General features: G+C 35.2%; 1 protein-coding gene across 7 annotated transcripts in view; it reads left to right on the top strand.

Moving 5' to 3' along the window:
- LOC140159295 (uncharacterized) overlaps positions 1-13,810 on the top strand; it is a 279,856-nt gene continuing 266,046 nt past the window's right edge. For all 7 annotated transcript variants that reach the window (XM_072182712.1, XM_072182718.1, XM_072182716.1 and 4 more), the window contains exon 1: positions 1-608. In XM_072182712.1, the coding sequence (XP_072038813.1) occupies positions 206-608 (403 nt within the window). In that variant the 5' untranslated portion in view covers positions 1-205. The remainder of the gene's footprint in view (positions 609-13,810) is intronic.

Below are 13,810 nucleotides of genomic sequence, written 5' to 3'. Positions count from 1 at the left end.
CTGACGACCACACACATGTTGATTAGCGTAAGCTTACACTATGTGAGATCATACTTTTTTTGTACACTGTGTAGTAACTTCACTTTTATGGACCAGAGAATTTCTTGATTATATACTTCTTGGATCAATTGTGGAACAGAGAATATTGTAGATCGTGTTGAATTTTACGTGGATTTACGTGAGTAGTGTTATACCTGCTGTCATAATGAGAACGTTAAAAGTACTAACACCAATATTGGTGTACGGTATGTGGGTACTGGTGGGGCTCAGTAGAGCGTGTACACCACCGGTACCAGAAACAACAGAATTAAAAGCATACAGAGCTGATATTATTGTGGAAGCAATAACAAGTGTACAAAGTCTGAATATTCTAGCAACTGTCACCAAAACTTTGAAAGGAGACATAGGAGACCAGGAATTCATAGAAGTGTCTGATTTCGGAACAGAAGAACCTTGTTTTTGGGAGAACACGGATTTGGTAGAGGGTACTCCATATGTACTGTATTTAGAAGAGAAAAATGAAGACACCGGAACATATAGTATTGTGGGAAACCCGGATATATCTGATAGTACTGTAAAAAGGAAAATAAGGAGAACGGCTCAGAAAGGTAAGTTTTGATGACGAAAGCTGAAAAACATGGTGTCATGGAAAAGATGGCCATCCGTGAGTGAGGTTTTTAATGTTAGAGGAGAGTGTAAAATTTAGATCCATCATCTGAGCCATTAATCTGGTGTTTCAGTTTCTGATGTCCATGGAATTCTTTTGCATTGATGATGTAACATTGCATTCTACATACCAGTGGGTGAGGGGCAGATCTAGATGCCCACCAAATGGCAAAAAAGGACCCCTTTTTGACCCCCAAAACCCATTTGTTAGCGTAGTGAGCAAAAAAAAATATAGGTTTTTAGCCCTTTTTGTTCAAAAAAGATCCAAATTTTGAAGAAAAAAAAATCCACTTTTTCAAAATCCGCCCCTTTTTCAAAATCAGCCCCCTCCCCAAAAATTCCTGGGTACGGGCCTGACACTAATCTTTTAAAATCTTGAACAGTTTTGATAGTGAAAACAAGGAAATCTGTGGTGAGGCTGCCAATTGAATATATACATGTAGCCACCTTTATTCTGGAAAATGTTGACAAAACATGCAATATAAAATAAGAATGTTTTCGAATAATTTGACAACCTTTCTTGATGGACCCATGTTTTACATAGCGGCATGCCTATTTAGTATTGAAAAGCATTTATTTATATTTGTATTATATTTATAAACAATTTCTCTATTTGGTAACAAACCAAATTCACCTTTCATTCGCCGCCGCACTGGAAAAGAGAGACAGCAAGAGAGACAAATTTCCCTCCAATTTAGCAGGATTTCCCACCATTTCTTATGTATTTCTTTATCCAGAAGAGTAAAATTTCCCTCCAAATGACCAAATTTCTCAAACAAGGATCGCTAATTTGTGCCTATTTTTTCCAGGCCTCCTGTTCACATATTTGGAAAGTTCTGTCCACAGTACCACAGCTCGTTAGCACAAAATTTAATTCTGTAAACACAAAATTCCTGAAGTCACTAAAAGTCCAAAACATACCGGTGACCCTAATACATTATATGACTTGATATTGATAACACAAAATTATGTAAAACATAAACTTAAGTCTAGCATGGCCCTGCTATGAATTATGTGATAACAATGTTCCACATATCTGACAATTGTTAAATTGTGACATAAATTTAGCTTTTAAATCACAAACAACTGGCAAAAAGGAATGACCTAAAAAAAGACTGAAAATCAGTCACTCATCTTCACCAAGTAATTCTTGCATTGAACACTTTATTACATAATGAATAATTAAAGAATAATCCAGGACAGTTCTTACCTAGTTTCTTTTACTCATATCCTTGAATGAAATGTACTTTTCACAGGTCATTTGTCTTATTACTAATTACCTTGTTACTGTCAGCTGGTTGCACATTTGTATCTTTAAATTGCGCTGCTAATCTGTAACAGTTTCATGATGTACATTTTTAGGGAATTTGAATCTTATAGATCTGTCAGTACAAACTCAGAATAGCTATAAAGGCAAAAAAAAATGGTTTGTTTCAAAGCTTGCACGAGCATTTGTAAAATTGCGCAATTTGAAAAAAAAGAAATGTTTAAAAAAAAAAAAAAATTCAATTAATTTTTCCGGGAAAATTCAGTGAAAATCAGATTTTTTTCTCAAAATACCATAAAAATACCAAGTCAGGAAAAAAAAAAAAATTGCATTTCGCATTTGATTTCAAACCGCTTGTGAGCTTTGAGACAAACCTTTTTTTTTTTGCCTTATAATATGATTTGATGTAGTATGATGATATAATTTGATCATGAATATTTCTGACTTAAGACCTATGTTCAGCGTTCGAAATTTTGGTTGTCCGTTCGCCCGGGACAACTGAAAAAGTCGCCGGACAACCATAAATCTGTAGCCAAAAGTCACCTTTGTAGGCCTACGGACAACCAAAAACTTAGACGGACAACCATAAATTGTAATCTGGTTGTCTGTGGGATAACCATTTTTTTCCCTCAATTGAACACTGCCTATGTTATACATATGTACCATAGATTTTAAATACCTTATTTGCCACCATTTGGGGGGGGGGGTGCTGGAAGTTGAGGTTGAAGAAGGTTTTTTTTAATGCTGATTGTTTTTTTTATGCTACGTGTAAAAAGAATATTTGCCAGGTGTGTTTTTTACAATGTTGATGCATTGGTGGTCAAGTTAAAATAAAAAGTGATAGCGGGGTAATTATTTTTGTTTTTGTCTAGTGATAGTGGGCAATTTTTTTCCCAAAAAACTTCAAGCCCCTTTCCAAAGTTACTATGCAATGCACATCTTTCTTCAAAAGACCTGAATTGAAAATCTACAGTATATGCCTATTCAAGAGAAAGAAACTTATTATATATGTAATTTACATTATATAAATTTTAAATTTCTATAACATTTATCCCTAAAGTTAAAAAATGTATACAAAGAACCTGGAATGAAAAATTATCCCTTTTTTTTTTTTTTTTAGAAGCAAAACAAGATCTGTAGTGTACAAGAAAGATATCAGACAGCATTTTATAGGCCTACACAGTAACAGTAATTATATAGGCCTACTGCACTGTAACATTATGGAGTCAATGCAGATCCTTCATGTGAACCTTGAAAACAATTTTTGCTCATAATATAATTTTTATGACCTAATTCTTCAAATCAGGTTTAATGCTCCCTTTTCCTCTTTTTGTCAAATATAATTAGCATTCATATATTGTACAGATCATGGGTACATCCTGATACACTGTCTAGATTAATGCAACTTTAGTTTCCTGAATCCATAATGTCTATAAAAAGACACTCAGTACGGGTTTTCCATAACCCCATAAGAACTACCTGCCGATTGGTCAAAAAGAAGTTTTCATTATCAATTTGCTCAATCAGCAACATTGTCAGAATAATTTCACCACACCAAAAAATTGGGGTAAATTATTTGCAAAGCTCCATTCTAATTGGTGGTTAAAGTGAAAATATCATGTAATTGACCAATCAGAGGCATTCAATGTTACATGGGCAGGTAGTGCTCAGGGGGTTAAAATCAGTGAAGGAGGGGTCCAGTAAGTCTGAATTAATATGTGCAAGGCTGCAAGCCCAGCTGCACACAACTGATTCTTGTCATTTTGTTTTAAATAAAAAATTACTTCAAACTTTGAAAATATAGGCCTATGGCATGTAGTACATTTTGCATCCAAATTTAACCCTAGAGGGTTCACACTGGGGAGGGGGAATCATTCATGAGATATTTTGGGAGTAGGCCATATGATATAAAAGTTGTCTGTGCTGTGCGCAAAAAACACATGACAATAATGTATGTACATTGTAGACCTATATTTCACTTGGAAAATGTTCTCAATGATCTGTCATCCTATTTTGATAAATCTAAGAGCTTCTGTTTTAAAATTATAACACAAGTTGTGTTCTACAGTCCATGGTTGTACATGTATAGTAAATTTAGTTTGCCAACTTGCATACATTAAGGGGGTACTACACCCATGTGGTAAATTTGTGACTATTTTTGCATTTTTCTCAAAAAATAATTACACACTGGTAACAAAAGTTATGTATATTATTGGGGCAAGTAATCCAATTACTACACTGAAATTTCAGTGACTTAAGACAAGCGGTTCAGTGTATATGATAGGAAACGAGGTACGTCCTAGCGGTACCTTATATCTGATCATAAATAACAAACCGCTTGTCTTGTGTCACTGAAATTCCAGTGTAGTAATTGGATTCCTTGCCCCTATAATATATGTAACTTTTGTTCCCACTATATTATTAGTTTTTGAGAAAAATGCAAAAATAGACACAAATTTATCGAGGGGTGTAGTACCCCTTAAGATTTTATACAGGTTACTGCCTTGACTTAAGTAAGGTTTATAGTTATACTAAGTAAGATAATCAAAACGTAATTCCGGTCAGAAGGCTGAGGCATGAAGGCAAAGCAAGCTGTAACAGCCTTGCTGCCAACCAGCCATCACGGCATGCATACCCATCACTTTTGAAGCTCAAATCATCTCATCCCCAATGGCAGAGTTTATTATGATACATTCAACATTGATAGCTAAAAAATTGACCTCTAGTTGTGGAGTATGAGTTTTTGTACCTAACACCTTCAAAGGTCATTCTATGCATGTACAAACATGTAGAGGTTAAAGACCTCTGTAAGTAGAGATGAGAGTGTTTCAGATCCTAGTGCGTAGCAGCCAAATAGGGAAAGCTGGTCAGGTAACGGCATAGCACACGAAGTTAAAAACATTCCATACCGAGTATGACCATGCATCTCCTTAGTCTTCTTCCGTTAATGAAATTATTAACCTAGAAGTGCAAGCGTGGGGGTGACCTTGACTTCACCACCATGCTTCTTGGATTTTCTCCATAATGTGAGATTGTAATTTCATTTTGAAGATATCATCAGTATACTAAACAGCTAAAACACCATGTTTTGTGTAGATAATGTTAATTAAATTTTACGGTGATATCGATACACGCTAAGTGATCTTCATACAGATGCCAGTATATAGTGCGTGTTTTCATATTATTTCTGCCCGGTATTTCTGTCTGCGTTTTGTCCTAGTGCCCAAGTCTCACCTGGTCATCTTGCAGACTGACCATTCTTTTGCTGCTGGGACTACAATGACCCCATCCTGAGAACTAGTTGGCATTTCAGGATTTGCTTTGTGTCTGACCTACTAGAAAGTTATTAGATCTGTAAAGCTGTAAACATGGTAAAGGAAATACATAATGGCCTGCAGTGGCTAACTCCCATCCCAGTGTCCTTATGAGGTGAAATAATATTGGTCAGATTACATGGTGCTAGGTGTGTTAGTTTGTGTGTTGTTATTGGATGTATGGGGTGCACTTGAGGTGGTCATTGTGTATCCAAATTATGAAAATGAAATGTTACAACTTAATAATTCAGTTTGACTTGTCTTGAGGAGAATGCTGAGAGGTTATAGACTCAGACTCAGAGTGAAAAGGTGGATGCAGGGACTGCCTTTTAAGAGAAGCACAAACAATCGCCCTTAGCTCTTGATGACTTGTTTAAGTCTTTACACGTTATTGGTCACAGCTCTTCTAAAGCTCCTCCTGAAGACATCAGAAGAGCATTCTATTATCATAAACCTTATTTTCAAAAGACAGGCCCTGTGGACGGACATCCCAGGCACTTTCCAAAAAATTATGATTCTAGGCCGTAGGATTCTTGGTTTCATGATCATTCCACCAAAACTGAAAGGTTTTCTGTAAATTGGTTTGTCAAGGCAGAAGGCTATTCCAGTTGAATGCCACAGCCCTATGGAAGGCATAACCTCTTAAATCTCCCAGACATGGAGTATGAATTTCAAATGGAGTAACCTTAATGGGTGACTCCATTTGAAATCTACACCCGCTGTGTGAGAGATTACTGATGTCGTCCATTGGGGTGTATGGATTTTAACTGAAATAGCCCAATATTGGGAGAGAATATCATACTAGAATGTATGTATTATAAAGGAAAACAAACAAACAAACAAGTTAGCAATGAATCAAACAAGTAAGCAAAGTTAGACTCCAGTCCATACACTGTAGGCCCCTAAATATTTTGTTTTTCTCTTCTAAGCCTCCTCAAAAAAAAGAAGCTTTTTGTCATAGAAAGATGTGCACTATATTAAACATTGCTAGCGTAATTGTCTTGGGAAAAGAAGGAAAAAATAGTCAAAATGTTACAAAATGTTATCTTAGATTACACTGCATGTGGTGAAGACCTGTGCTCAAATGACGTAGGGAAGGGAGAGGAAATTGATTGCGTTTCATCAATTGTGCCGAGAGCTTGGCTTCCGTTTGTCCCGGCTTGTCTTTCAAGAGTGAAGGCTAGCTGCAAATTACTATTTTGGTTTTGAGAAGTACTGAAGTTTTTAGCCTAAATATTGTTTTAGGAATTTGGATATATGGGTAATTTGGAGATTTGCCAATTTTGATAATGTTTTTGCAGGAAATATGTCAATTGATGACTTCTTCTTGGTTGAAGATGTCAAGGTTTTGTTGTCTAAGGTTCAAGAAACTTGCATAATCTTCATTGCAGACTCTTGCACCTGGCCCACCCGCATATATTTGTCAGAAAATGTGCGGTGAATTTGGAGGTTTACCATTAAGGTGTATCGGAAATCAGTTTCTTGATATTTTTCAGAATTTCTATTTTTGTAATTGACCACAATGACTAAGGTGCCATTTGTATATATGTGACTCCTCGTCACAACTGAGCCCGGAAGTCGCCAATCATCATTTTTGAGATATTCAACCAAAATATTCTGCTTTAAATTAGCTTTAAAATGATGTATATCATGTCTATAGTACTTGACATTAAGTAGTGAAAAATCAATAAAACAGTCAATAAATCCTTTGTTTCCTATTGTTTATTGTTAAGTTCGATGGAGCATATCTCAATAGTGGCACTGGCGACATCCGGGCTCAGTTGTGGCGAGGAGTCACATGTATGTTTTTAAACACACTTTATTCGCCCTGTGGTTTGACAATGGTCCAAACTTGTTTCAAATACAACAGAAACTAGAGCTAAATTGCGCATACACATATACGCGACCTTAGCAATAGCTAATTAACTAGGCCTATGGCTAATTAGCCCAGCTATCTAGCATGCATGCATGTATTAAGGCATAAACAGCCAGCAGTAGTATAATATGCTGATTTTACTGAGAGGTCTTTTTTGAAATGCACTGTAAGTGTAATTTGAAATTGACCATAGGGACAATGGGAGCAAGGTTAATTTGTTAGCTCACCTATAGCATATGTGAGTTCAAAAGGTCCAGCAGTTTGGTGTAATTCATTGGAATATACATGTATAACTACAACAGAAGTTTGTAGTGTCATATAATTAGGCCAAGTAAAATAAAAAACATGTTTCAAGTCCGGGTTTTTGTAAAAAGGAGGAAGAGGGGCTTTTTATTTTATATTTTCATGGCAAAATCGGTGTGAATACCCATAATTTGAGCTGTTTTAGCATACACAATAATGCCTGGAAAAGGAGGAGGCCTCTTTTTATTTTTGTTCTGAGGATATAGGCGGCACCTCTAATTTTCATAAAACCTTCAAAAAGTGTTTCTTGTATATTAGCAAGGCTATAGAAATATTTCTGCTTCCTAGATATATAGAATAAATATATAATTGAAGAAACCTCAAAAAAGGAAGTGGGAGGGTACGTGAAACATGTTTATTTTTTTATTTGGCCTTATAATTATTAATTATATTACATAATTATTTTCCATAGTTGTGAAATCATTTTGTTAACCAAAAATTATTCAATATTCATGTAAATATTTCTGTGCAACTTTGGTCATGCGCTATTAGAGTGCGACTTCCTAAGGTATTTTTCTACATACCGGAAGTAATATCTGCATGACCTTTGACCCCAATGACCTTGGACCCCAATGGATGAATACAATGTGTAATGTTATCATGCTATATTATAATTTGTGGAATGACTTTAGTAACAGAACAGAAAATCACATCAGCCATAATGACCTTCGTATGACCTTTGACCTCAAGGCTAATGCATGTGTCAAGTGACATCATCTTGCTGTGTAATGCGTGTAAGGAGTAGCAGTTTTAGTAAAAATAACAGGAAATAACATTTTCGACCATAATGACCTTTCCATAACCTTTGACCTTGAGTTGGTCACGTGACATTTGTGCCACCAGCTATTGGTCCTGATGACCAAGTAACATTGTTGTACCATATATATTTGCGACAGCAGTAGCATTTTAGGGTATTTGGTCATATACCGAAAGTATCTTCTTAATGACCTTTGACCCCAATTCTGGACAATAACTTTTAGACACTGGGTATAGCTGATGCATGTACCCAAGTGCCATCATCGTGCTGTATAATTTGTGGAAGAAGTAGCATTTTTAGTGAAATCACGTTTTTTGCCATTGACAGGAAGTGGATGACCTTTGACCTGAAGTTGATCATGTTTCATTTGTCCCCCCACCCAATGGTCCTAATGACCAACTATGGTCAACATGGCTCAACGCATATGGCTACGGTGGCTCATTATAAGATTGACAGAAAGAAAGAAAGAAAGAAAGAAAGAAAGAAAGAACTTGACAGAAACAGACCTTAGCAATTTTGCAAATTGCTAAGGAACAATTTTGCAAATTGCTAAGGAAGAACCTAGAGAGATAATTGTCATGCAGAAACAGAAGATTGGAAAGATGAGTGGTTGATTACCAGTCGATAGTCTGCAGGATCATTAGTTCGAAAATCCAATAAAAGTAAACCCTAATCCTTACCCTAACCCTAAACTTGACCCTAACCCTACTATATAACCTAACCTCTAATCATAAACTCTAATCCTAAACCTAATCTTGACTCTAATCCTAACTCTGACCTAGAGTCTGACTCTAACCCTAACCTAACCCTATCTCTTACACCAACCCTAGCTCTATGTTAACCCTAACTAACCTTAAAATGAATGCCCTAATCATATCTTGAACCATTGGCGTTTTGACTAATGGCCATTTGGACTAATGGACTGTCCCAGACAAGTATCCTACTACTTCTTGTGCTTGTGGATTACTAAATGAATTCTAGGCTATTTGAGCCTTTCAATAATTTATACATGGATCAGAAATCAAGTTGTTCTCCCAACATTTCCCCTTGCACTCCTCCTACTCAGGGACCTTTACATCAAGTGCCAAGAACCATGAAGGTCTTCAAATAACCATGGACATTATGACGTGACACTGTGGAGGGGTTGGTTTAAATCAGGAAGATGTTCTAATTGATATCAATTATCATGTTATTAGTGACCATGCCATCCAAAGTACATAGGATGTGTACTGGCAAGAGTAATACGAAGCATGGTTGCTTACCACAACAGATATGAAGCATGGCAATATTACCAGGATGACCAACTCTAATCTAGAGGATCGTTTAGGGTTTGAAATAAAATACTCACCAAATAGGGTAATTTACGTTTGCGACTTGGCTTATATTATGTCGCAGTGGAATCAAACATCAAGTAAAGTAGAGAAACATCTCTTGGTTTGATGAGGGGATGGAAGCAACTTTTGCAGCAGTAATTACGTCTTCCCAACACTATGGACCATAATGAACTCATCCCAAATGCATAGTTCAATAACCTCAATTAAACAATCATACTGGAAAATTTGACCTCAAGTTGTAGAGTATGAGTTTTCATACCCAAATTTTTAAAGGTCATTCAATGAATGTACAAATGTATTGGGGTTAAACAACTGTGCCTTGATAGATGAGCATATTGTGGATCCTAGTGCAAGTCAATGCTGCATTTGTGAGCAAATTACAAAACAGGTACATGTACTTTGTGTCTTTTGAGTTGAGAAGTAGGTGCTTTTGTGAATCAATCTGCGGGTACATTAAAAAATTTACTGCCTTTTTATCTGATCTGCTCACAAAATAAAAATACAGTATACATCTTCAAGTAAACAACATAAGACTGCATAGTAGATACAGCACTTATATTTGGGAGGTACATTTCTGAATCCACCTGCTGTCAAGGTCAAAGTAAAAGGCTGTATCTGGTGGTAATTGGCAAATCAGAAACTGTCTTCTTACTAAGGAGACAAATGTTTTTGAACCAGTCTGCTCACGAAGTAATAAAAATTCCCTTTAAGAGGGAAGGCCAGCCTCAATGCAGAAGAGGTCTTGTATCCACATGCTGTCACAGTAAAAGGATGTAGGAAAAGTATTTGATGGTAATTGGCAAAGCTTATACTGCCTTTTTACTTGAGAGGACAGAATTACCTGTGTATAATTATTCAGACCTATTTTGCAGGTAGAATCTAATGGTAAATGGTTTAAAAGACCTTCAGAAACAGCCGTTCATTTCTTTATATAATATTCCCTGGTGCTTAATTCCCCCTCCCCTCCCCCACCATGCCCATAACCAGACAAATTATTAATTTTTGACACTATAGCATCAATACTTCATTCTGGCCATCATCTGCTGTAAAAAATATGTGACACAAGGAAATATTATTATATTGATTTTTATTATGATTTGGTAATCTTTTTTCTATTCTAAAAGAAAAAAGATGACCTCGGAAACTTTTTATATGTTTTGTCTGAATTTGTGTACTATCATTGTAGTATCATAATATAAATCGCAATAACAAAAAACAATACAACAATAAAATGACCTTTCCATAAAAATTAAAATCAATAATATTCAAAATGATATTAAATTAAAACATGAAACGCATCCGATGGATCTATCTTGCTTAAGGTCAGTGTCCATGTAAAGTAGAAAAGGTGCGGGGTACTAATGGAAATTGGCAAATTAGTGTCTGTTCAATTCAATTAAGGGATCATCTGATGATGAACTCGTGTATTAGCACTGTGACATAATGTCCTTGTCGTAGCGTGTACTTGTAGTATGAGGTAATTGCCGTAATCAGATAATACTTGCAAGTGAAAGCAGTGTTTCATGGTTGTGCCTACTGTCTATATGACTAATTTAAAAATCAGTTATGGTAAGCTGCCAAAATAATTGAAAGTCAACCAATTTTAAGATTCTTATGAATAATTGATATTATCTTCGCTAAAAGCAAGTCTTCTGGTGTGCAAGCGCCGGCTGGTCTTTGGTCTGTGGTCCTACATTTGTATAGTATCTCAAATTTTGTGAGATAAAATAAATCATTGGATTATGTGGTATGTTTTGTTCCGTTTTTTTAAATCCATTGTAAATAACTTTATGGAGCTCAGGAAACCTGACATACGTATAAGAAATCGAAGGAACAGAAAAGCATTAGGACTCAACAGGGTTTGAACCCCAGACCTCACAATTGTTCGAGAGGTACCGTACTGGACTGTCCAAGTTCACTGTTGATAAATAACAAAGACTGGTCTGGAAAACATTCAGATTGATTGATGGTGGTGTGTAACATGGGTATTTCTTACCATTTATGATTTTGAATGAGTTACTTGATTCTGAAAATAACATTATTTTGTGTGTGAAGAATAATGGTCGACTGCAGATGACAAGTTTGTACTTTTTTATTCAAAAATTTCATTATTGTAAATGTTCATGACCATATTTGAAAAAGCATGAAAAATTCATTAAAATGAGTACAATCAAGCCCAGTATTGGTTCAGTGGTTCTTGAGATCACTTTTATTATTTTGAGAAAATATTTCAAAGGACTTTTTCTGTTGAAGTGAAGACTATGCAGAGCACCAGTTTGCAACTAAAGGGTTAACATAACAGACATTTAAATTGACATGAAATCATAATTAACAGTAATTGAAAACTAAATCGACCTTAATTAGTCTACATTTAGTATTACTATTAGCATAACTGACACAACTGCTTTGTAATATTGGCTTTATACTGCCTCCTTTTGTTGAAATTTGACAATGATATTGTATTAATGATGTCATGATAAGTCAATTATTGGCATGTTGCATTGCATCTGATGATTTCATACATGTAAGCCTTTAGGCCTTCGTATATTTGCTATCGGACTTAAAACATAATCAGATAAATGTTTTCTCCTTGTGAAACAAAAAGAATGCACATGTAACACATTGTCTCATGACTAGGATTGCTTATGATTTTCAATATTATGCTTTTGACTGAAAGAGGATTACTGGTGCCATAGCACTACTAAATGAGATTGAAAAAAAGTAATACTACTTTATAGTACCGTATTCGTCCGAGTATAGTCCCACGTTCGAGTATAATCCCACCCCCCATTTTTCGAAAAATTTCAGAAATTGTAAAAAAAAAAAAAAAAAAAAAATTTAAAGTTTTTTTTTTCGGTTTTGGAGTGTCCCTGGACCTAGACCTAGATGCTAGGATCATTCATGGTTGACCTAAAAAAAAAAAAAAAAATTTTCAAGATATTTTGTATTTTTAATATGAAAATTGATACTTTGTTTTCATGTCATACTCTATTAATGATTTCAAAATGCATTCAAATTTTTTTTTTTTTTTTTTTTGAAATTCGAGTATAATCCCACCCCCCAATTGTGAAAAATGTTCACATAAAAAACGGGTGGGACTATACTCGGACCAATACGGTACTTTAAAATGAGATTGAAAAGAAAGCTTGCAATCCAACTAAATAGGAATGTTCCGCAATTTTGGGTCTCAATTGCAATTTAAAAATGAATTAATAAATAATGGATGGAAAACTTTTCCAAATTTTTCTCACGATCAGTCATACATTGTAATTATCTATTATTAGACTAAAATATTTCACAAGCTAAGTTTTGCCTTGCATCGCCACACAAAGTATACAAGGGTGTATGCTATTTATTACAGTAACCCCAAATAAAGTGACACCATCATTTTCAGCATTACATACATTTTTGTCTTGAAAATTATCATATTTAATACTTTAATCTGTTTGGTACAAATGAGGTGGTCTAAAGATGGTATGGAAAGCAGAGCAATTTATTTGTTTGGAAAAAAGAAGAAATTAGAATAAAGTACCATCACTTGAGCTGGCTTATGGTATTCAATTGTATAAGTACTAGAATAAATAAAAGCCTATCATGCCCACCAAGGCTGGCCTATTCAGGAGCATTGATTTGCTCATTTGACTCTCTAAATTTGTAATCAATTTTTATTGTCAAGTGGTTAGTGAAGTGGGGGAAGGATCGGAATTATGCAGCCTGGCAATTGCGACCACCAATGAGGAATTTTGATATCAGGGTTGGTGCAAAATTAATGTTCTGCATGCTGGTGACTGGCTTCCGGATCAACGTAAAAAGTTAAGTTTTTAGATATTTTCTCAAAATATCAAGAGCTGCCTCAAGAACCACTGAACTAATACTGGGTTTGTTTGTACTCATTTTAATGCATAGTTGATTCCAAATATGGTCATGATAGTACAATTCTGAAATTTTCGAATTTTTAAAGAAAATTTGGAACTTGTAGTCTGTAGGGTGCGACACCTGTGGAGGTGTCCAAATCAATTGGGTTCTTTTCTTCTCCCTATTGAAATATGTCGATTTAGGGCAGAGGAGTGTTTGTATTTTGTTATCACAGATGGGGGATTTCCCAGTAAAAGATGATGATCCAATTGTATTTTCTTATTTGTTTGGTTTTACAAATGAATTATTTTCATAATTAATAAATAATTTGCCTGAGGAAGATGGGCATGGCATAAAAATGAGCTAAAATGTTTCCCATTTATTTGTTTCCCCATGAATTTATTTTGTTCTTTCTGTTTTAGTCTATGTGGTTTGTAT

Source organism: Amphiura filiformis, chromosome 8, assembly GCF_039555335.1.
Source record: "Amphiura filiformis chromosome 8, Afil_fr2py, whole genome shotgun sequence".
Taxonomy (NCBI): Eukaryota; Metazoa; Echinodermata; class Ophiuroidea; order Amphilepidida; family Amphiuridae; genus Amphiura; species Amphiura filiformis.
Note: the sequence above shows the minus strand (reverse complement) of the source record. Positions and strands in the feature narration are given on the sequence as shown.